General features: G+C 39.7%; 1 protein-coding gene across 3 annotated transcripts in view; it reads left to right on the top strand.

Annotated features, from left to right (window-relative positions):
* Positions 1-20,341, top strand: part of LOC133569667 (E3 ubiquitin-protein ligase HECW1) — a 158,071-nt gene that overhangs the window by 51,346 nt on the left and 86,384 nt on the right. For all 3 annotated transcript variants that reach the window (XM_061922177.1, XM_061922176.1, XM_061922178.1), the window contains 2 exons: positions 33-202; positions 18,220-18,362. In XM_061922177.1, coding sequence (XP_061778161.1) covers positions 33-202; positions 18,220-18,362 — 313 coding nt within the window. The remainder of the gene's footprint in view (positions 1-32; positions 203-18,219; positions 18,363-20,341) is intronic.

Here is a 20,341-nt window from a genome sequence, read left to right on the forward strand (position 1 = left end):
TAATCCATGCTACCTTCTATCATACACTGCAGACCTCCAAGCAGTTGGTTTGAAAAAGGGGATGTTCTTCAATCCAGACCCGTACCTCAAGCTTTCCATCCAGCCTGGAAAGCATAGCATCTTCCCATTGTTGCCACACCATGGTCAGGAGAAGCGCTCTGGCGTCGTCTGCAACACAGTCAACCCAAAATGGAACTCAGAGGTATGCACACACACACACACACACACACACACAAACACACATATTCACACATTTACCACCATCTGTGCTCTTCATCATACCTGCCAAACACAGTCCTCTTAAAACCATGCTGGGTCATCATAGATGCAAGCTGAATACATTGAGATTGAGTTTCATCGATGCACTCAGATGTATTTGTTAAAATTAAAATGTACCTTGCATAAAAATATGATAATTTTGGCAATCACTTCACTCTGGTCATCATACGTCCTCTATATTAATATTAGGGGTGTCCCAATACAACAGTTTCATTTCCGATAGTATACCAATATTGCAGCCTTGAGTAACAATATCGACACAATACGATATCTGCACTAATGCGACATAGGTTCATTTTTTTGCTGTGTGGAATTTTACAAAAGGTTTTTTATCAAGTGAAATTAGTCAGAGAACAATGGCAGGTATGAAAAACAATCTGGAATGAATTTACGCTGACTAAGTTTGGGGGAACTGTACTTTTTTGGAATTTTGCCTATCGTTCACAATACTTATTTAAGACAAAAACACAAATGTCTTCTTTTTTTAATGCATAACTATTTATGTAATGTACTAAAGGCCCATTTCTAATAACATTTAATATTTACGTATTTTGATCATATACATTTTTGCATATTTAAAAAAACGCATCACAACGTTTACTTTGTTTTTCTTCAGACTTCATGAGAACCAACAAACATAATAAAACATCACTTACTGTACAGTGTCTGCTGTCATTAGGATGCCGACTACTAGCATATTGAGGGATGGGAATTTCCCGCGGATCCGCGGAATTCCGCCGATTTTGGCCCCGCCAGGGTCATTTCTCTGAATCGTTTAAATCCGGGGAGAAAATTATAGGGGGGGTTAGGTACTCATGGTTTTTGTCTCTGCGTTGACCTAGTTATCAGTACAAGGCAGAGAATTCCCGCGAAAAATATAATGCCAACGTGTGAAGGCACCAGATTGGCTAGCTCTACTATCAGCTGACAACACCAACCAATGACATTGCCCGTTATAGGCGTCTGCACGCGTCGTTTGCCGACAATATCTAGTCCCTGATCCTCAATTATTGTGAGCGTTTCTGTACTCGTATTCTGTTTATATTGGTTGTGTTTATCGGCTACTAATCTGGAAAGAAAACACAGTAGCTCTCAATAAACACGTTTCTTTATTGACAAAACAGTTTCATACATGGTTAAGCTTCATTAGGGAAAGATATCGATAAGGGTGTGAGAAACAAGTGCAACTGGGCATGGCTCGATATAGATAGATAGATAGATAGATGGATAGATGGCTAGTACTTTATTGATTCCTTCAGGAGAGTTCCGTCAGGAAAATTAAAGTTCCAGCAGCAGTGTACAGAGTTGAGATCAATTTAAATAAAAGTAAAAAGTAAATAATGGGGGTTTAAATGGAAACAAAATAGAGAAATATTACGATAAGAATAACAAATAAAAAGCAACAATGGGAATAAAAATATAACAGTAAAATAAGAATATAACAAGACAAAGTAGGCCCGGGTTTGAACCCCAGACTACTCAGGACCTTCGTATTGTGAGGCAGAAACACTAACCCCTCTACCACCGTGCTGCCGATTGTAAATGATTGGCAAAATTCCCCAAAAATTGCAGTTCCCCTTTTAATTGAAGTTAAGTGGGTATTGATTTTAGGCTATGATATTTCGTAAAGTTAATCACAGGTTTGTTACTGGATACTTTCTAATACACTTCTACCTTGGAGACTTTGTATGTGTGAGTAATATGTAACTATAATTACTAGAGATATCCGATAATGGCTTTTTTGCCCATATCCGATATTCAGATATTGTCCAACTCTTAATTACCGATTCCGATATCAACTGATACCGATATATATATACACATAATTATGCCTAATTTTGTTGTGATGCATTAAACAATGTAACAAGGTTTTCCTAAATAAATCAACTCAAGTTAATGAAAAAAGAGCCAACATGGCCATATTTATTATTGAAGTCACAAAGTGCATTGTTTTTTTTAACATGCCTCAAAACAGCAGCTTGGAATTTGGGACATGCTCTCCCTGAGATAATCCTGATACCCACTACAACTATGGGAAATACTATTCTTTGACTTTCACAAAGTGCATTATTTATTATTTTTTGTAAACATGCCTCAAAACAACAGCTACAAAAACAATGAAGGCACACAGCTTCAGTCCAGAGTGTGCTAGAGTAATAAAGTAAACAATAACATAGTCCTCCTTTACTGCAAGACTGCCTGGTATACTTTATAACAGGACATTATAAAACCCCGTTTCCATGTGAGTTGGGAAATTGTGTTAGATGTAAATATAAACGGAATACAATGATTTGCAAATCATTTTCAACCCAAATTCAGTTGAATATGCTACAAAGACAACATATTTGATGTTCAAACTGATAGACTTTTTTTTGTTGCAAATAATCATTAACTTTAGAATTTGATGCCACATCATGTGACAAATAAGTTGGGAAAGGTGGCAATAAATACTGATAAAGTTAAGGAATGCTCATCAAACACTTATTTGGAACATCCCACAGGTGTGCAGGCTAATTGGGAACAGGTGGGTGCCATGATTGGGTATAAAAACAGCTTCCTAAAAAATGCTCAGTCTTTCACAAGAAAGTATGGGGCGAGGTACACCCCTTTGTCCACAACTGCGTGAGCAAATAGTCAAACAGTTTAAGAACAACGTTTCTCAAAGTGCAATTGCAAGAATTTTAGGGATTTCAACATCTACGGTCCATAATATCATCAAACGGTTAAGAGAATCTGGAGAAATCATTCCACGTAAGGCGGCATGGCCAGAAACCAGCATTGAATGACCATGACCTTCGATCGCTCAGACGGCACTGTATCAAAAAGCGACATCAATCTCTAAAGGATATCACCTCATGGGCTCAGAACACTTCAGAAAATTACTGTCACTAAATACAGTTGATTGCTACATCTGTAAGTACAAGTTAAAGCTCTACTTTGCAAAGCGAAAGCCATTTATCAACAACATCCAGAAACGCCGCCGGTTTCTCTGGGCCCGAGATCATCTAAGATGGACTGATGCAAAGTGGAAAAGTGTTCTGTGTTCTGACGAGTCCACATTTCAAAATGTTTTTTGAAATATTCCACATCGTGTCATCAGGACCAAAGCAAAGTTCAAAAGCCAGCATCTGTGATGGTATGGGGTGCATTAGTGCCCAAGGCATGGATAACTTACACATCTGTGAAAGCACCATTAATGCTGAAAGGTCCATACAGGTTTTGGAACAACATATGCTGCCATCTAAGCGCCGTCTTTTTTATGGACACCCCTGCTTATTTCAGCAAGACAATGTTAAGCCACATTCAGCACGTGTTACAACAGCGTGGCTTCGTAAAAAAAAGAGTGCGGGTACTTTCCGGGCCCGCCTGAAGTCCAGACCTGTCTCCCATCAAATGTGTGGCAGATTATGAAGCATAAAATATGACAGCGGAGACCCTGGACTGTTGAACGACTGAAGCTCTACACAAAACAAGAATGGGACAGAATTCCACTTTCAGAGCTTCAACAATTAGTTTCCTCAGTTCCCAAACGTTTATTAAATGTTGCTAAAAAAAAAAAGGTGATGTAGCATGCCCTCTCCCATTTACTTTGGCACGTGTTGCAGCCATGAAATTTTAGTTAATTATTATTTGCAAAAAAATTAAATAAAGTTTATGAATTTGAACATCAAATATCTTGTCTTTGTAGTGCATTCAATTGAATATTGGTTGAAAAGGATTTGCAAATCATTGTAGTCCGTTTATTTTTACATCCAACACAAGTTCCCAACTCATATGGAAACGGGGTTTGTAAACTGGGCTCAATCTGCCCTGCTCTAACGTATTTGTATGAGTAACAAAAATGTGCTGCAAGCTAGTGGTGAGTGCTTGAAGTGACCTACCAGTCAGCCAGAACTTCTGAAATGCTGCGTTGAGACAGGGCACCTCTGTTCACTGCAAGTTGCAAAGTGTGCGCCATGCAGGGCAGTCTAGTCACATCAAACTCCACCATAGCTTTTGCCGTACTGCGTGCGTTGTCCCTGACCACAACGTGGGTTTTCGCCTTGGGTGTTGTTGTTTTTTGTATTTTTGTTTTTTCTCGGTGGAGTCTTTAAGCGACAACTGTTTGGTACTACTTTTTTCCGGTGTTTGCTTTTCATCCACCTTCCGCTTGTATTGATCGTTTATCTCCTTATGATTCTTGAAGAGGTGGGGGATCAAATTGCTCATATTAAAGGAAGATGTCTTGGTTCCTCCTCGCATAACGAACTTTTTGCAGTCAATTCAAATTGCCAGTTTTTTATCCGTCAGAGAGACTTTAAAATAATCCCAAACCATAGACATGGTTAGTCAGTCACCGAGCAAGCTCTCTTGTTAGCCACAGCTACAGCACTGGCAACAACACACTGTTGTTGTTGTTGTTATGCTCCGCTCGCGGCGGTTTAATGAGGTCATCAAGCGTCGCCAGTAAACCTCTCATGCTGCAGTCGTCAACTCCTGTGTTGTGTGTTGCCCACATATGAGGTCCTCTCCAAGGTTCTCATAGTCATCATTGTCACTGGCGTCCCACTGGGTGTGAGTTTTCCTTGCCCTTATGTGGGTTCTTCCGAGGATGTCGTAGTCGTAGTGGTTTGTACAGTCCTTTGAGACATTTGTGATTTAGGGCTATATAAATAAACATTGATTGATTGATTGATTGATTGTGTGGGAGAGGAGAAAGGGAAGGGCCTGCTGACTGGGAGACGCAACTGCTCTATACTTATCCCTACGTCCATGTTTTACCGGATATGTACCGCTCCATACAGCGGCGTTTTAAAAATATTTTTGAAACTGATACCGATAATTTTTGATATTATATTTTAAAGCATTTATCTGCCGAAAATATTGGTCTGCAGATATAATCGGACATCTCTAATAATTATTTAATACAGTATTTTTCGGATTTTAAGGTTGCAGAGGGGTTAGTGCGTCTGCCTCACAATACGAAGTTCCTGCAGTCCTGGGTTCAAATCCAGGCTAGGGATCTTTCTGTGTGGAGTTTGCATGTTCTCCCCGTGAATGCGTGGGTTCCCTCCGGGTACTCCGGCTTCCTCCCACTTCCAAAGACATGCACCTGGGGATAGGTTGATTGGCAACACTAAATTGGCCCTAGTGTGTGAATGTGAGTGTGAATGTTGTCCGTCTATCTGTGTTGGCCCTGCGATGAGGTGGTGACTTGTCCAGGGTGTACCCCGCCTTCCGCCCGATTTTAGCTGAGATAGGCGCCAGCACCCCAAAAGGGACAAGCGGTAGGAAATGGATGGATGGATGGATAAGTCACAGTTTTTTTCATAGGGTTGCGACTTATACTCAGGAGCGACTTGTGTGAAATTATTAACACATTACCGTTAAATATCAAATAATATTATTTAGCTCATTCACGTAAGAGACTACACGTATAAAATTTCAATGGATTTAGCGGTTAGGAGTGACAAATTGTTTGGTAAAGGTATAGCATGTTCAATATGTTATAGTTATTTGAATGACTCTAACCATAATATGTTATGTTAACATACCAGGCACCTTCTCAGTTGGTTATTTATGCCTCATATAACGTACACTTATTCAGCCTGTTGTTCACTATTCTTTATTTATTTTAAATTGCCTTTCAAATGTCTATTATTGGTGTTGGATTTTATCAAATAAATTTCCCCAAAAAATGTGACTTATACTCCAGTGCGAATTATATACTGTATGTTTTATTTCCTTCTTTATTGTGCATTTTCGGCAAGTGCGACTTATATTCCGGAGCGACTTTTACTCCAAAATATACTTTAATTGTTTATATTGACAAATGTGCTGTTTTACACTACAATATTGTTCAATTAATGACACTTATCGTCAAGCTTGTGTGCTTAGTTAGCTGTTGTGTAGTGGCAAGTCTATAATCTACCATGTTTACCTTCTGTAAATGACTTGACTAAAATACAGGAAAAGACCAAGAGTAAGTGCTTATTGAAGGAAATTTAGATGTTAAAGGCCTACTGAAACCCACTACTACCCACCACGCAGTCTGATAGTTTATATATCAATGATGAAATATTAACATTGCAACACACGTCAATACGGCCTTTTTAGTTTACTAAATTGCAATTTTAAATTTCCCGGGAGTTTCTTGTTGAAAACGTTGTGTAATGATGCAAGACGTCACGGACTTTTAGGAAATATGAGCGCTGCACACACACACAGCTATAAGTCGTCTGCTTTAACGGCATAATTACACAGTATTTTGGACATCTGTTTTGCTGAATCTTTTGCAATTTGTTGAATTAATATTGGAGAGGTCACAGTAGAAAGATGGGGTTGGGAAGCTTTAGCCTTTAGCCACACAAACACACGGTGATTACTTGTTTAAAATTCCTGGAGGTGAAACTTTCCTATGGATCAGAGTGCGGTCAAGAGAACATGGATCCCTACCGAATGTCAACCAGCAGGTTTCGGTCAGAAAAATGTCGTAAAAAGTCAGTTCTTATCGGAGAATAGCTGAGCTTGTGCCGTCCATAGCTCCCCTAAGACAATGCGCGTCAACACACCCGTGGAGACACCCTTCCGACTATCAGGTACTATTAAACTCACTAAAACACTAGCAACACAATAGAAATATAAGGGATTTCCCAGAATTAACCTAGTAAATGTCTCTAAAAACATCGGAATCTGTCCCAATGCAATTGCGTTTTTTTTTTTTTATTTAACTTTTTTATTTTTATTTTATTTATTTTCTAGTCCTCAAACACAAATCTTTCATCCTCGCTCAAATTAATGGGGAAATTGTCGTTTTCTCGGTCCGAATAGCCCTTTTTGTTGGAGGCTCCCATTAAACTCAATGGGAATATGTGAGAAGACCCCACACGTGTGACGTCATCATCTGTGACTTCCGGTAGAGGCAGGGCTTTTCTCTTAGCACCGAAAGTTGCGAACTTTATCGTGGATGTTCTCTACTAAATCCTTTCAGCAAAAATATGGCAATATTGCGAAATGATCAAGTATGACACATAGCATGGACCTGCTATCCCCGTTTAAATAAGAAAATCTCATTTCATGAGGCCTTTAACTGGTTGTCCAGCTTTGCACAAGTAAACACGCTGTAGGACTGCTTGTATCGGAGATTTCAGATGCAAGCTGATATAATCTAATAGTTTTTTTCAATATCGGCATGGGACACCCCTGGTTATTTTAAACAGTTTCGTCACATTATTAGTCTTATCAATATTTGAAAGTTGTACTTTACATGTTTCTGTTCAGGTAAATATATTTTTGTGTGTGTGTGTCTCTTGGTTCCATCCTTCTCCCTGCAGCTCTCGCATGCGGTCTTCCCTACTGAAGCTATATATCACAGATGTTCCAAAAACACATTCACCCTCTCCCTCTAAGCCTGTCTCCATCTTGGTTCATTCAGTGGTCTCCTCCCTCTTGGTTCATACTTGTAAATTATTCACTCCTTCTCATTCTCCTCCTCTAACAATGTGCAAAAAAGCTGCATTACAAAATCTTCACTTCCTCAATGTGTTACTCCACCTTTTTCACAAGGCGAATCGTACAAAACGGTTAGGGCCAATCAATGCTAAATTCATGCACATTGTCATCTTTCCCACGTAGCTCAGACCTACATCTGGTTACTAGCTGCAGCACTAAGCCTTCTGGGTAGTATATAGACATTTACTTCCTAGTTTACATGTATTTATATATGTATTTAACCTCTATTTATCAAGGGTACATTAAATAATTAACATATTTTCATTTGCAATGCAAAGAGGCAATATTTACATGTTAGAGAAGTTGAAGTGTGATGATAATATTTCATCCTCTCTCATTAACCAACAAAAATGAGTACTAATCACTCCAAAGTTCACAAATGCTCTAAACATGCAGGGATGAATGTGTTGAAATATGAATAAATGTTTAAGATGGATAAACACTTTTGTAGTATATATACCTAGAGAATATCTGCAACTCGTGGATGACAGAGCAGACAGCGGACAATAAAGAAGCTTTTGGTGGTGTTTATCAATAATTATATTTATATTTAAGAACCCTGAGTATGTACTTTTACTGGCAGCTAGTGTTTAGAGCAGGGGTCACCAACCTTTTTGAAACCAAGAGCTACTTCTTGAGTACTGATTAATGCGAAGGGCTACCAGCTTGATACACACTTCAATAAATTGCAAAAAATAGCCAATTTGCTCAATTTACCTTTAACTCTATGTTATTATTTAATAATAAATGATATTATCTTTGTGGAAACACTGATCATCTTAATGATTTCTCACAAATATATATTTTTGATGACATGTTTTAAATAAGTTCAAATCCAATCTGCACTTTGTTAGAATATATAACAAATTGGACCAAGCTATATTTCTAACAAGGACAAATAATGTTTTCTTCTAGATTTTCCAGAACAAAACTTTTAAAATAAATTCTAAAGACTTTTAAATAAGTTTTAAATTTGATTCTACAAACTTTTTAAATTTCCCAGATTTTTTTATTTTATTTTAATCATAACAAGTTTGAAGAAATATTTCACAAATATTCTTCGTCAAAAAAACAGAAGCCAAAATGAAGAATTAAATTAAAATGTTTTTATTATTCTTTACAATAAAAAAATAAAAAAAATACTTGAACATTGATTTAAATTGTCAGGAAAAAAGAGGAAGGAATTTAAAAGGTAAAAAAGTATATGTGTTTGAAAATCCTAAAATTATTTTAAGGTCATATTTTTTTCTCTAAAATTGTCCTTCTGAAAGTTATAAGAAGCAAAGTAAAAAAAAAAAAAAAAAAAAGAATTTAGTTAAACAAGTGAAGACAGTGTCTTTAAAATATTTTCTTGGATTTTCACATTCTATTTGAGTTTTGTCTCTCTTAGAATTAAAAATGATGAGCAAAGCGAGACCAGCTTGCTAGTAAATAAATAAAATTAAAAAAAATAGAGGCTGCTCACTGGTAAGTGCTGCTATTTGAGCTATTTTTAGAACAGGCCAGCGGGCGATTCATCTGGTCCTTACGGGCGACCTGGTGCCCGCGGGCACCACGTTGGTGACCCCTGTTTTAGAGTGTCCGCCCTGAGATTGGTAGGTTGTGAGTTCAAAGACTTTAAAAATGGGACCCATTTTAGAATTGGGGGTTAAATCACTAAAAATGATTCCCGAGCGCGGCCACTGCTGCTGCTCACTGCTCCCCTCACCTCCCAGGTGGTGATCAAGGGTGATTAGTCAAATGCAGAGAATAATTTCCCCACACCTAGTGTGTGTGGTACTTTGAACTTTTTTATTGTCTACTTTTAAGCCTGTGTGATATAAAACACATAAAACATCAGTACAGTGTTTGTTTTTTCTGTGCTCATTGAGGTTAAGGTTACAAGGATCACTGAAAACATTGATAACAAATCATTAAATAACACATTCATTGTTGTTGAAAAAAAATAAGACTCAAAACATTGCAACTTTTACCCCTACGAATTCAAGCATTTCAGGCTGCAAAAATTCCCCCCCAAACAGCCTGGGAAATTCTGGAGGTTGTGATGAATGCCATTCAGTGCCAATCACAAAAGTCGAGCATAAAACCCTGATCGGAACATCCCTGATAGTGTGGTGGTTATTTCCTGTTGATCTAGTGCAGGGGTATCAAACTCAAATACAGAGTGGGCCAAAATTTAAAACCGAACAAAGCCGCGGGCCGAGGTTGAACAAATTAACCTTTTAATAGGGACCCAAGCAAGTTTTGCAATAAATATTGAACAAGCAAGGCTTATATAACTTTATACTGACATGCACAATCGAGTTTCAAATAATAATAATAATCAAAAAATATCAATGGCATATCAAACTTTAAATATAAATTGAATGCCGCTTGTCGGCGGCGGGGTTGAGGTGGACGGGGTTTCGTGATAGCGGGGGGTGTATATTGTAGCATCCCGGAAGAGTTAGTGCTGCAAGGGGTTTTTGTTATTTGTTCTGTTGTGTTTATGTTGTGTTACAGTGCGGGTGTTCTCCCATAATGTGTCATTCTTGTTTGGTGTGGGTTCACAGTGTGGCGCATATTTGTAACAATGTTAAAGTTGTTTATACGGCCACCCTCAGTGTGACCTGTATGGCTGTTGACCAAGTATGCATTGCATTCACTTGAGTGAGTGTATAAGCCGCATATATTATGTGACGCTGTTTGTTTGGAGGAAAAGTGGACGTGGCGACAGGTTGTAGAGAACGCCAAAGGCAATGCCTTTAAGGCCCACCCCCAATATTGTTGTCCGGTATGAAATTTGGGAGGGGCACTGTACTTTGGGAGTCTTCCGGGTTGGCAAGTAAGAGTATTAGCGGTGAATGCGATGTTTCAGCGGCGGGCCAGCTCTAATGTTAATTTGATATTGCCTCAAGGGCCAAATGAAATTACACGGCGGGCCAGAGTTTGACACCCATGATCTACTGAGTACAATCACGGGCTTTACCAAACACTGCTTGTGTAACATGTGTTATTTTGTTGTGTGTGTCTGTATTAGTGGGGTGTGGCTCGCATGACGAAAGTGGGATTGCAGCTCGTTTAAACGCAAGAGCCCTCGAGTCAGCCATCTACCAATGACAAACAGCAACTTTAACTGAAATCAATACTACTTTCAGATTTGTGTTGCAGTATAAGTAAAGTGTAAGTCTTTAATTGTTGATTATGTCTCCAAACACAACAAACGCATTGGCTTGTTTATAAAGCCAATAAACAGGTATTTCCCTTTCCCATCTTGGCTAAAACACACAATTTTCCATACATTTTTTGTCTTTTGACACTCATCTTGACTTCTAGTACCTGACATTGTTGTGAGTAGGGTTGTAACAATATGAAAATGTCATACCACAGTTGTGTAACAAGCTCAGAAAGAAGTTATACACACAACACATATTTTTACAAAGTTTTATTTCAAACAAATTAACAAAATAAATGCACTTTCTTGGCAGAAGAAACATTACCGTATTTTTCTGACTGTAAGGCGCACTTAAAATCCTTTCATTTTCTCAAAAATTGACAGTGCGCCTTATAACCCGGTGCGCCAAAAGTACGGAATAGTTCTGGTTGTGCTTACCGACCTCGAAGCAATTTTATTTGGTACATGGTGTAATGATAAGAGTGTATAATTGCCAACCCTTCCGATTTCCCTGGGCTCCCGAATCTCAGTGCCCCTCCCGAAAATCTCCCGGGGCAACCATTCTCCCGAATTTCTCTCGATTTCTACCCAGACAAAAATATTGGGGGCGTGTCTTAAAGGCACTGCCTTCAGCGTCCTTTTTTCACCTCAAACTTTCACCCCTAAACATGCGAACCTGAGTGAGGACAGCCTGTTGTCACGTCCGCTTTTCCCCCATACAAACAGCGTGGCAGTGCAGTCACAGAACATTTACGGCTTTTCACACACACACACAAGTGAATGCAAGGCATACTTGGTCAACAGCCATACAAGCCACACTGAGGGTGGCCGTATAAACAACTTTAACACTGTTACAAATATGCGCCACACTGTGAACCCACACCAAACAAGAATGACAAACACATGTTGGAAGAACATCCGCACCGTAACACAACAGAACAAATACTCAGAATCCCTTGCAGCACTAACTCTTCAGGGACGCTACAAAATACACCCCCCTTCCTCCTTTTCCGGCATTCGGACGTCTCAAGGTTGGCAATTATGTAAGTGTGACCAGTAGATGGTGTTAACACATAAGAGATATGTGTGGACTGCAATATGACACCAGTAAACAACACCAAAGCTTTAAATGTTACATTGAAAATAAAGAACATTACAAACGGCACTCAAAAATCCGTCAAAATGTTTTAATGTTTTGAAGCCGCACTGCTTGATGGCTTGTCAGTCCATTACGGGTACCGTAGTCAGAGATTCAAGTATTACTATGGTGTGTGTGTATAAGGACCGCAAAATGGCACCCATTAGCAGACATATTTTATAGCGTTTTGCTTCACAATATTATGCAAAACCAACTTTTATTACCTTCTGTTACCTGCTGATGTGTATTTGAGATCTGTATATGTTCTGAAAATTTGCGCACGTCCGCCGCTGTAGTCCGTGTTAATGCCGTAGTCGATAAGCATCTTCCTATTCACTATCTGCTTGTTATGGGACATTTATCCTTTGTGTTGCCATTTCTGATGTAAAGTAGTGTAAAGTTGTAATTTATATCTCGCTGTGCAGGCGCCAAAACATACCGACGTGGTGAGTTTACATTATTCACCCACATAATTTTAGTTATTAGAGAGTTCCGGTCGGACAGTTTTTCACGGGATACATTTCCGGCGTTGTTATTGCACTAGTGAGCCACGGATGTGGAGATGCTGCTCCATTGTTGATTCAAGTAAAGTCTGAATGTCTTTAAAACAGTTAGCTCCATCTGTCGAAGGTGAGCCACGTAAATTAGACCGCCCACAAAACGGCGCATTCTGAAGCGACTGCCAGAAAGAGACTTAGAGATGGTCTGTAAACCATAATCTATGCAACATTTTGACTAAGGAACCACCATTACATGTTATGTAGACCACAAGGAAATGTTTTTAATTTGGAATAAACATCACATTTTGACCCCTTTAATGTGCCTTATAATCTGGTGCGCATTATGTATGAAAAAAGAGCTGAATAGACCCGCCCATCGGCAGTGCGATTTGTAATCTGCCCTATGGTCCAGAAAATACGGTATATATTCTTCTGGCTTTTTTTTTTTTTTTTGTCCTGTCCAGCTTCTCAGGCAAATCTTATAGTGGATGTAGATGCCCATATCGGCTGTTCAGATTTACTTTACAAAAGAGAAGTGTAGGATACTTCTCTTGATGCCTTATTTGAATTTGAATTTATTAAATGTATTTATATTATCATTTGGTGCAGCCGGGGCGGAGCAGGAGGGGATAGAAAGAGAAAAAAAGGAAGACAGAGGGGGAAATTGTGGGGGTAAGAGGGGGATAAAACAGAGAGACAAAAACAACAACAGCAAATACAACAATAACAACAACAACAATAGAACAACACCAGCACATACAATATGTACAAATATGATCGTAAAAGTGATAGCAAATAAGCAGTTAGTGAAATAAATAATAATATAGTAATGACAATGAGCATTTTTACACTAAAACTGGAGCAATACAAATACCAATAGAAAAAGCGCTATTGATCATGAACAAAACCAATAGTTTACCTCTATTATCAACAATACAGTTGTTCAAATGCAACAATACGTATATATAATGATAGCTAGAAAGATAATTTAAAAAAATAAATAAATGAAATTAAAAAAAAGGAATACCGAAAGATGAAAGGGAAGAGAGAGAGGTAACCTATATTAATAGGGACGGCGTGGCGCAGTGGAAGAGTGGCCGTGCGCAAACCAAGGGTCACTGGTTCAAATCCCACCTAGAACCAACCTCGTCACGTCCGTTGTGTCCTGAGCAAGACACTTCACCCTTGCTCCTGATGGGTGCTGGTTGGCGCCTTGCATGGCAGCTCCCTCCATCAGTGTGTGAATGTGTGTGTGAATGGGTAAATGTGGAAGTAGTGTCAAAGCGCTTTGAGTACCTTGAAGGTAGAAAAGCGCTATACAAGTACAACCCATTTATTTAATCTTGTAGATTGTTATAGTAATAATGGTTTAAGCTCTGTCAATATGCCTTGTGTTACCCAGTTTACCCTAGGGTAACAACGTTGATATATGTTTGATGAAACATGATTATGTGCATGAGTGTATGTATGTATATGTACTTGTATATGTATGTTTGTTTGTACAGTAAATGTATATGTACAGTATATGTATGTTTGTTTGTACAGTGAATGTATATGTACAGTATATGTATGTTTGTGTGTACAGTGCATGTATATGTACAGTATATGTATGTTTGTTTGTACAGTGAATGTATATGTACAGTATATGTATGTTCGTTTGTACAGTGAATGTATATGTACAGTATATGTATGTTTGTTTGTACAGTGCATGTATATGTACAGTATATGTATGTTTGTACCGTGAATGTGCGCGTGGATGGACAGACTTGGAGTATGTAGGTATGTAATGTATTTGTGTATGTATGTGGGAGCGTAGGTACCAATGTATGTACGTTTGTATGTATGAATAACGATGTGTGTGTGTGTGTGTGTGTGTGTGAGTATGTGTGTGTTTGTATGTACAATATATTTGACTCCCAGTGTGCGTGGGAGCCAGAGTGCGGCCCCAGCCGCCCAGAGAGCCCAACCCAAACAGCAGGTGTGGCGCCTTCTTCTGGCTTCTTAAGAGCCATGTTATTTTTATGTGAGTGTTTACAAATTAAAACAGAAGAGGACAAGATATTTATAGACAGATCCGGCCCACCTCGTCATATAATGTGGCCCGCAAAAGCCTGTAAATAATGTGCATACTTCTTCTTTCTTACTAAATGTATTAATTGTTTCCATTTTGACGGAAAAAAAATGGTATGCAATACAATGAAATTGCATATGTTTTCAACTTTACTATTGTCTTCTCATGCAACAAATATATTATTATTAGAGGTGGAAATCTTTATGCACCTCAAGACTCGATTTAGAATTTATTCTAAATTTAACACAATTCTCGAATCTAACCGATTCTCGTATACTTTCAATAAAACGAGGGATGTCTGATAAAATCGGACTGCCGATATTGTCAGCCTATAAATGCTTTAAAATGTAATCTCAGAAATTATCAGTATCTGTTGGACTCCGCCAAGGCTGCCCTTTGTCACCGATTCTGTTAATAACTTTTATGGACAGAATTTCTAGGCGCAGTCATGGCATTGAGGGGTTCCAGTTTGGTGGCCGTGGGATTAGGTCTCTGCTTTTTGCAGATGATGTGGTCCTGTTGGCTTCATCTGGCCGGGATCTTCAGCTCTCACTGGATCGGTTCGCAGCCAAGTGTGAAGCGACCGGAATGAGAATCAGCACCTCCAAATCCGAGTCCATGGTTCTCTCCCGGAAAAGGGTGGAGTGCCATCTCCGGGTTGGGGAGGAGACCCTGCCCCAAGTGGAGGAGTTCAAGTACCTAGGAGTCTTGTTCACGAGTGGGGTAAGAGTGGATCGTGAGATCGACAGGCGGATCGGTGCGGCGTCTTCAGTATTGCGGACGTTGTACCGATCCGTTGTGGTGAAGAAGGAGCTGAGCCGGAAGGCAAAGCTCTCAATTTACCGGTCGATCTACGTTCCCATCCTCACCTATGGTCATGAGCTTTGGGTTATGACCGAAAGGATAAGATCACGGGTACAAGCGGCCGAAATGAGTTTCCTCCGCCGTGTGGCGGGGCTCTCCCTTAGAGATAGGGTGAGAAGCTCTGCCATCCGGGAGGAACTCAAAGTAAAGCCGCTGCTCCTCCACATCGAGAGGAGCCAAATAAGGTGGTTCGGGCATCTGGTCAGGATGCCACCCGAACGCCTCCCGAGGGAGGTGTTTAGGGCACGTCCAACCGGTAGGAGGCCACGGGGAAGACCCAGGACACGTTGGGAAGACTATGTCTCCCGGCTGGCCTGGGAACGCCTCGGGATCCCCCGGGAAGAGCTAGACGAAGTGGCTGGGGAGAGGGAAGTCTGGGCTTCCCTGCTTAGGCTGCTGCCCCCGCGACCCAACCTCGGATAAGCGGAAGAAGATGGATGTTTCAAAAAGTAAAATGTATGACTTTTTAAAAGACAGCTGTGTACACGGTTGTACGGGGAAGTACAGAGCGCCAATAAACCTTAAAGGCACTTCCTTAAACACACACAAGTGAATGCAAGGCATATTTGGTCAACAGCCATACAGGTCACACTGAGGGTGGTCGTACAAACAACTTTAACACTATTACAAATATGCGCCACACTGTGAACCCACGCCAAACAAGAATGGCAAACACATTTCGAGAGAACATCCGCACCGTAACACAACATAAACACAACAGAACAAATACCCAGAACCCTTGCAGCACTAACTCTTCCGGGACGCTACAATATACATCCCCCCTACCTTCCCACACCTCAACACCCCCCTCCACCCAACTCCGCCCACCTCAACCTCCTCATGCTCTCTCAGCATGTCCCAAATTCCAAGCTGCTGTTTTGAGGCATGTTAAAACAAATAATGCACTTTGTGACTTCAATAATAAATATGGCAGTGCCATGTTGGCTTTTCTTTTTACAGAACTTGAGTTTATTTTTGGGGGTGGGGATCTTGTTACATTGTTTAATGCATCCAGCAGGTCATCACAACAAAATTAGGCATAATAATGTTTAATAATTCCATGACTGTATACATCGGTATCGCTTGATATCGGAATCGGTAATTAATAGTTGGACAATATCGGAATATCGGATATCAGCAAAAAAAAGTCATTATCGGACGTCACTAAATAAAACCTTTTTCAAAACAGGTGACAGGTTCCAAAACTTCCTTTTGGTTGCTGACGTATGCCGTATGCGTGCAGCGAGTAAGCAGTGAGATAGCCTAAAAAGGTATTGAACTCTTTTTTTGTTTTTAGGTATTTAAAAATGTTTTAATAGATTAAAAAAAAAAAGAATTGATTTTGAATCGGAATAAATTAAAATAGCAGTTTGGCTGTGATTCGGGTATTTTTTTTAGCACTTCTAAATATTATATGTTGTATTACTATATTCTTACTGTCACTGTTATAAGCAGCCTTCTAAAGAATAGATTAGAATAGAATAGAAAGTACTTTATTGATCCCTGGGGTAAATTCAAATAAAGGCAGCCGTTTCCTCAATGGAAACAAGGTTTGACACCCTTGGTTTAGAGCAGATCTGGGCAAATCGAGGCCCGGTGGGCCCCGTTAATATTTTCAATCTTGCCCGCCTGACATTCCCAAATATATTTTTGGGATCTTTAAGATGGAAAGTGTAGCTGCCGTTATGATGTGCAGTGATGTTTTCAAATGACCGTAAGTCTTGAACTATACCAAGTATTTCAATGGTTGAATCCGCGCTTTTGCATGATATACTAGTTACTATGGTAATCGTATTAGTTACTATGGTAATCTAAGTCACAGCAGCTCAGACGAGGAACCAAGCAGTGTGGGTGGGGAGCGTTTCCACAGAATGTTTCCAGAGTGGCCAGCCTGAAATGTTGGTGTTTAAGGGATAGACTCGGAACAACAAAGTTCTAAAGCTTAGTGAAGTAGGTTGTCTGTTTTTTTCCCCTTTTCGTGTTCATATACTGTGTTTTTTGCATTTTGATTGTAAAACATGTCGATAACAGGGGGTGTGACGTTCATATGTTGTCAATATTCAGTGTTTTATCGTTCATAGTTAATATTGTAAATCACACGTTCTTTATTTTCATGTACATTCTGGGTGTCTCATTCATGTATTCTGTGTTTTAAGGAGGTCTGTTATAACGGATTTAGCTTTCAATCACATATTATTGTGAGGTTTTGTATTAGTTTTTCCTAAAAATCAGATACACCGGCTCAAGACACATTTTTTGTCCCTAAATTTGGCCCCCCGAGTCAAAATAATTGCCCGGGCTTGGTTTAGAGTTTTTCACGCATATTCACTTCCTGTTATTGACATCTGTGTGTCATATTCTTCTAAATATTCATCTGTCAAACTCAGCTGGTGGACAACAATAGTTACAAAAATCTTTAGCTTTATTATTTTGTATTTTTTAATCAATCCAAAGGGAATTAAAGGCAAGGGCCGTGAGTGTGAATAAAATGTTTTTTAAACTCATGCTTTGTATTCTGTCTTGCTATCCTTGCCCCTGTGTGCTTCAGTCCTGATTGTTCTTCATGTGTATCCAGAATCTCAGACCACACTAAATCTCACTTGGAACCACATCAGCGGAGCTAAACTAATAATACAACGAGCAGAACAATATCCAGTGTTCCTCAAATCGAATGATACATGGAGATGTAATCATTATCTTGCACTTTTCTTTCTTTCTCCAGAGATTTAACTTCTTGTCGCTCCCCACTGATGTGCTTGAGATTGAGGTGAAAGACAAGTTTGCCAAGAGTCGGCCCATCATCAAACGTTTCCTGGGAAAATTGTCTGTTCCTGTCCAGAGGCTGCTGGAGAAACATGCCCTCGGGTAAAACTAGACAAAAAAAGAAATATTGTGTTGTGTTTAGACCAGGGGTCTCAAACTCAATTCACCTGGGGGCCATTGGATGCAGAAACTGGGTGAGGCTGGGCCACAAGAAAAGATTTCTTCAAAAAAATCTAACATGCACTTTTTAATGAATTCACCTTCTTTAAATGGCTTTACCGCCATAGCAACATACTTGCCAACTCTCGCGATCTTTCCGGGAAACACCCGAAAATCAGTGCCCCTCCCGACAATCTCCCGGGGCAGTCATTGTCCTGGTTTTCACCCGGACGACAATATTGAGGGCATGCTGTAACGGCACTGCCTTTAGCGTCCTCTACGACCTGCCGTCTCATCCGCTTTTCCACCATACAATCAGTGTGCCGGCCCAGTCACATATTGTAAGAAGCTTCTGCAGACCCACAGAAGCGACTGCAAGACATACTTGATCAACAGCCATACAGGTCAAACTGTGGGTGGCCGTATAAACAACTTTATCACTGTTACAAATATGCGCCCCACTGTGAACCCACACAAAAAAAGATTGACAAACACATTTTGGGAGAACATCTGCACCGTAACACAACATAAACACAACAGAACAAATATCCAGAATCCAATGCAGCCCTAACTCTTCCGGGCTACAATAAGGGTGTGGGTGTATATTAGGGCTGCATGGGATTCTGGATATTTGTTCTGTTGTGTTTATATTGTGTTACGGTGCAGATGTTCTCCCATAATGTCTTTGTCATTCTTGTTTGGTGTGGGTTTACAGTGTGGCACATATTTGTAACAGTGATAAAGTTGTTAATACGGCCACCCTCAGTGTGACCTGTGGGGCTGTTGATTAACTATGTATTGCAGTCGCTTTCTGCGTCCATAGAAACCAAATACAACATGTGGCTGGGCTGGCAAGTTGTTTGAACAGGTTGTAGATAACGCTAAAAGCAGTGCCTCCACGGTGCCCCCGTTGTATTAAGGTTTGGACGAAACAAGGGAGAATGTTTACCCCTGGAGGGGCACTGAAAATTGTGAGTATCCCGGAAAAATCGAGGATGTGCAAGTATAACGCTGTAATCCGCCATTCATATAAAACTCGCGGGCCGCACCAACATTAAATTTTCATATTAAGGTGCGGGCCGCAAAATGACGTCTCGCGGGCCGCGTGTTTGAGACCCCTGGCTTAGACTGACCATACATTCTCTTTTCCCCAGACATGTCCTCTTTTGCGGGGCTGTCCGGGCGGAGTTTCTTAAATGCATCAAATGTCCGGCATTTTGAGTTAGGGTTTCATGTATTTTCAATGTACGTTCAGGGTTAAGGAGGGGTTAAAAACAAAACAAATTGTGAAAGTGTGTGTACGCAGCAACATTCGTGAGGGAGGGGCAGAGACGGAAAAAGCGAGAGAGTTATGATAAAACGGGCATGCGTCGCCAGGCTCTGCTTTTTATCGATAGATTTATCAGATTAAATTTTATTATCTATAGCAGGGGTGTCAAAAGTGTGCCCCGGAGGCTATTTGCGAGCCACGGCTAATGTTTTAAAGGCCCACGGCACATTCTAAAAATACTATTAAAATAAACAAAAACATAACAAAAGTGACATAAAAAAGCTTAAAGGTGAAATGTAATTTAGAAAAAGTTGCAATGTTGACTAATAAAACAAAGCTGTTTTTTTTTTCTTTCAAACTGTCATTGCTCAAAACATAATCTTGAATAAAAATCAATGTTATTATGAATTATTGACCTATCCAAGGTTCTGATTACGTCACATCAAATACTCTACTTTGAAAAATATTTTTGGTGGAAGATTTTGCATATTTTGTGTTTGCCATTAAAAACATAGTTTTATTTGACAAAAAAGGGCAGAAAACAAACAAACAAAAAAACAACATGAAAAAAACTAAAACATTTTGTATGCAAGGGGAAGAATCAAGAACAATACATTTAATGAACGTGCTTGCAACGTCCTGGGCCAATCTT

The sequence above is a fragment of the Nerophis ophidion genome, linkage group LG15, assembly GCF_033978795.1.
Source record: "Nerophis ophidion isolate RoL-2023_Sa linkage group LG15, RoL_Noph_v1.0, whole genome shotgun sequence".
In the NCBI taxonomy this organism is placed as follows: Eukaryota; Metazoa; Chordata; class Actinopteri; order Syngnathiformes; family Syngnathidae; genus Nerophis; species Nerophis ophidion.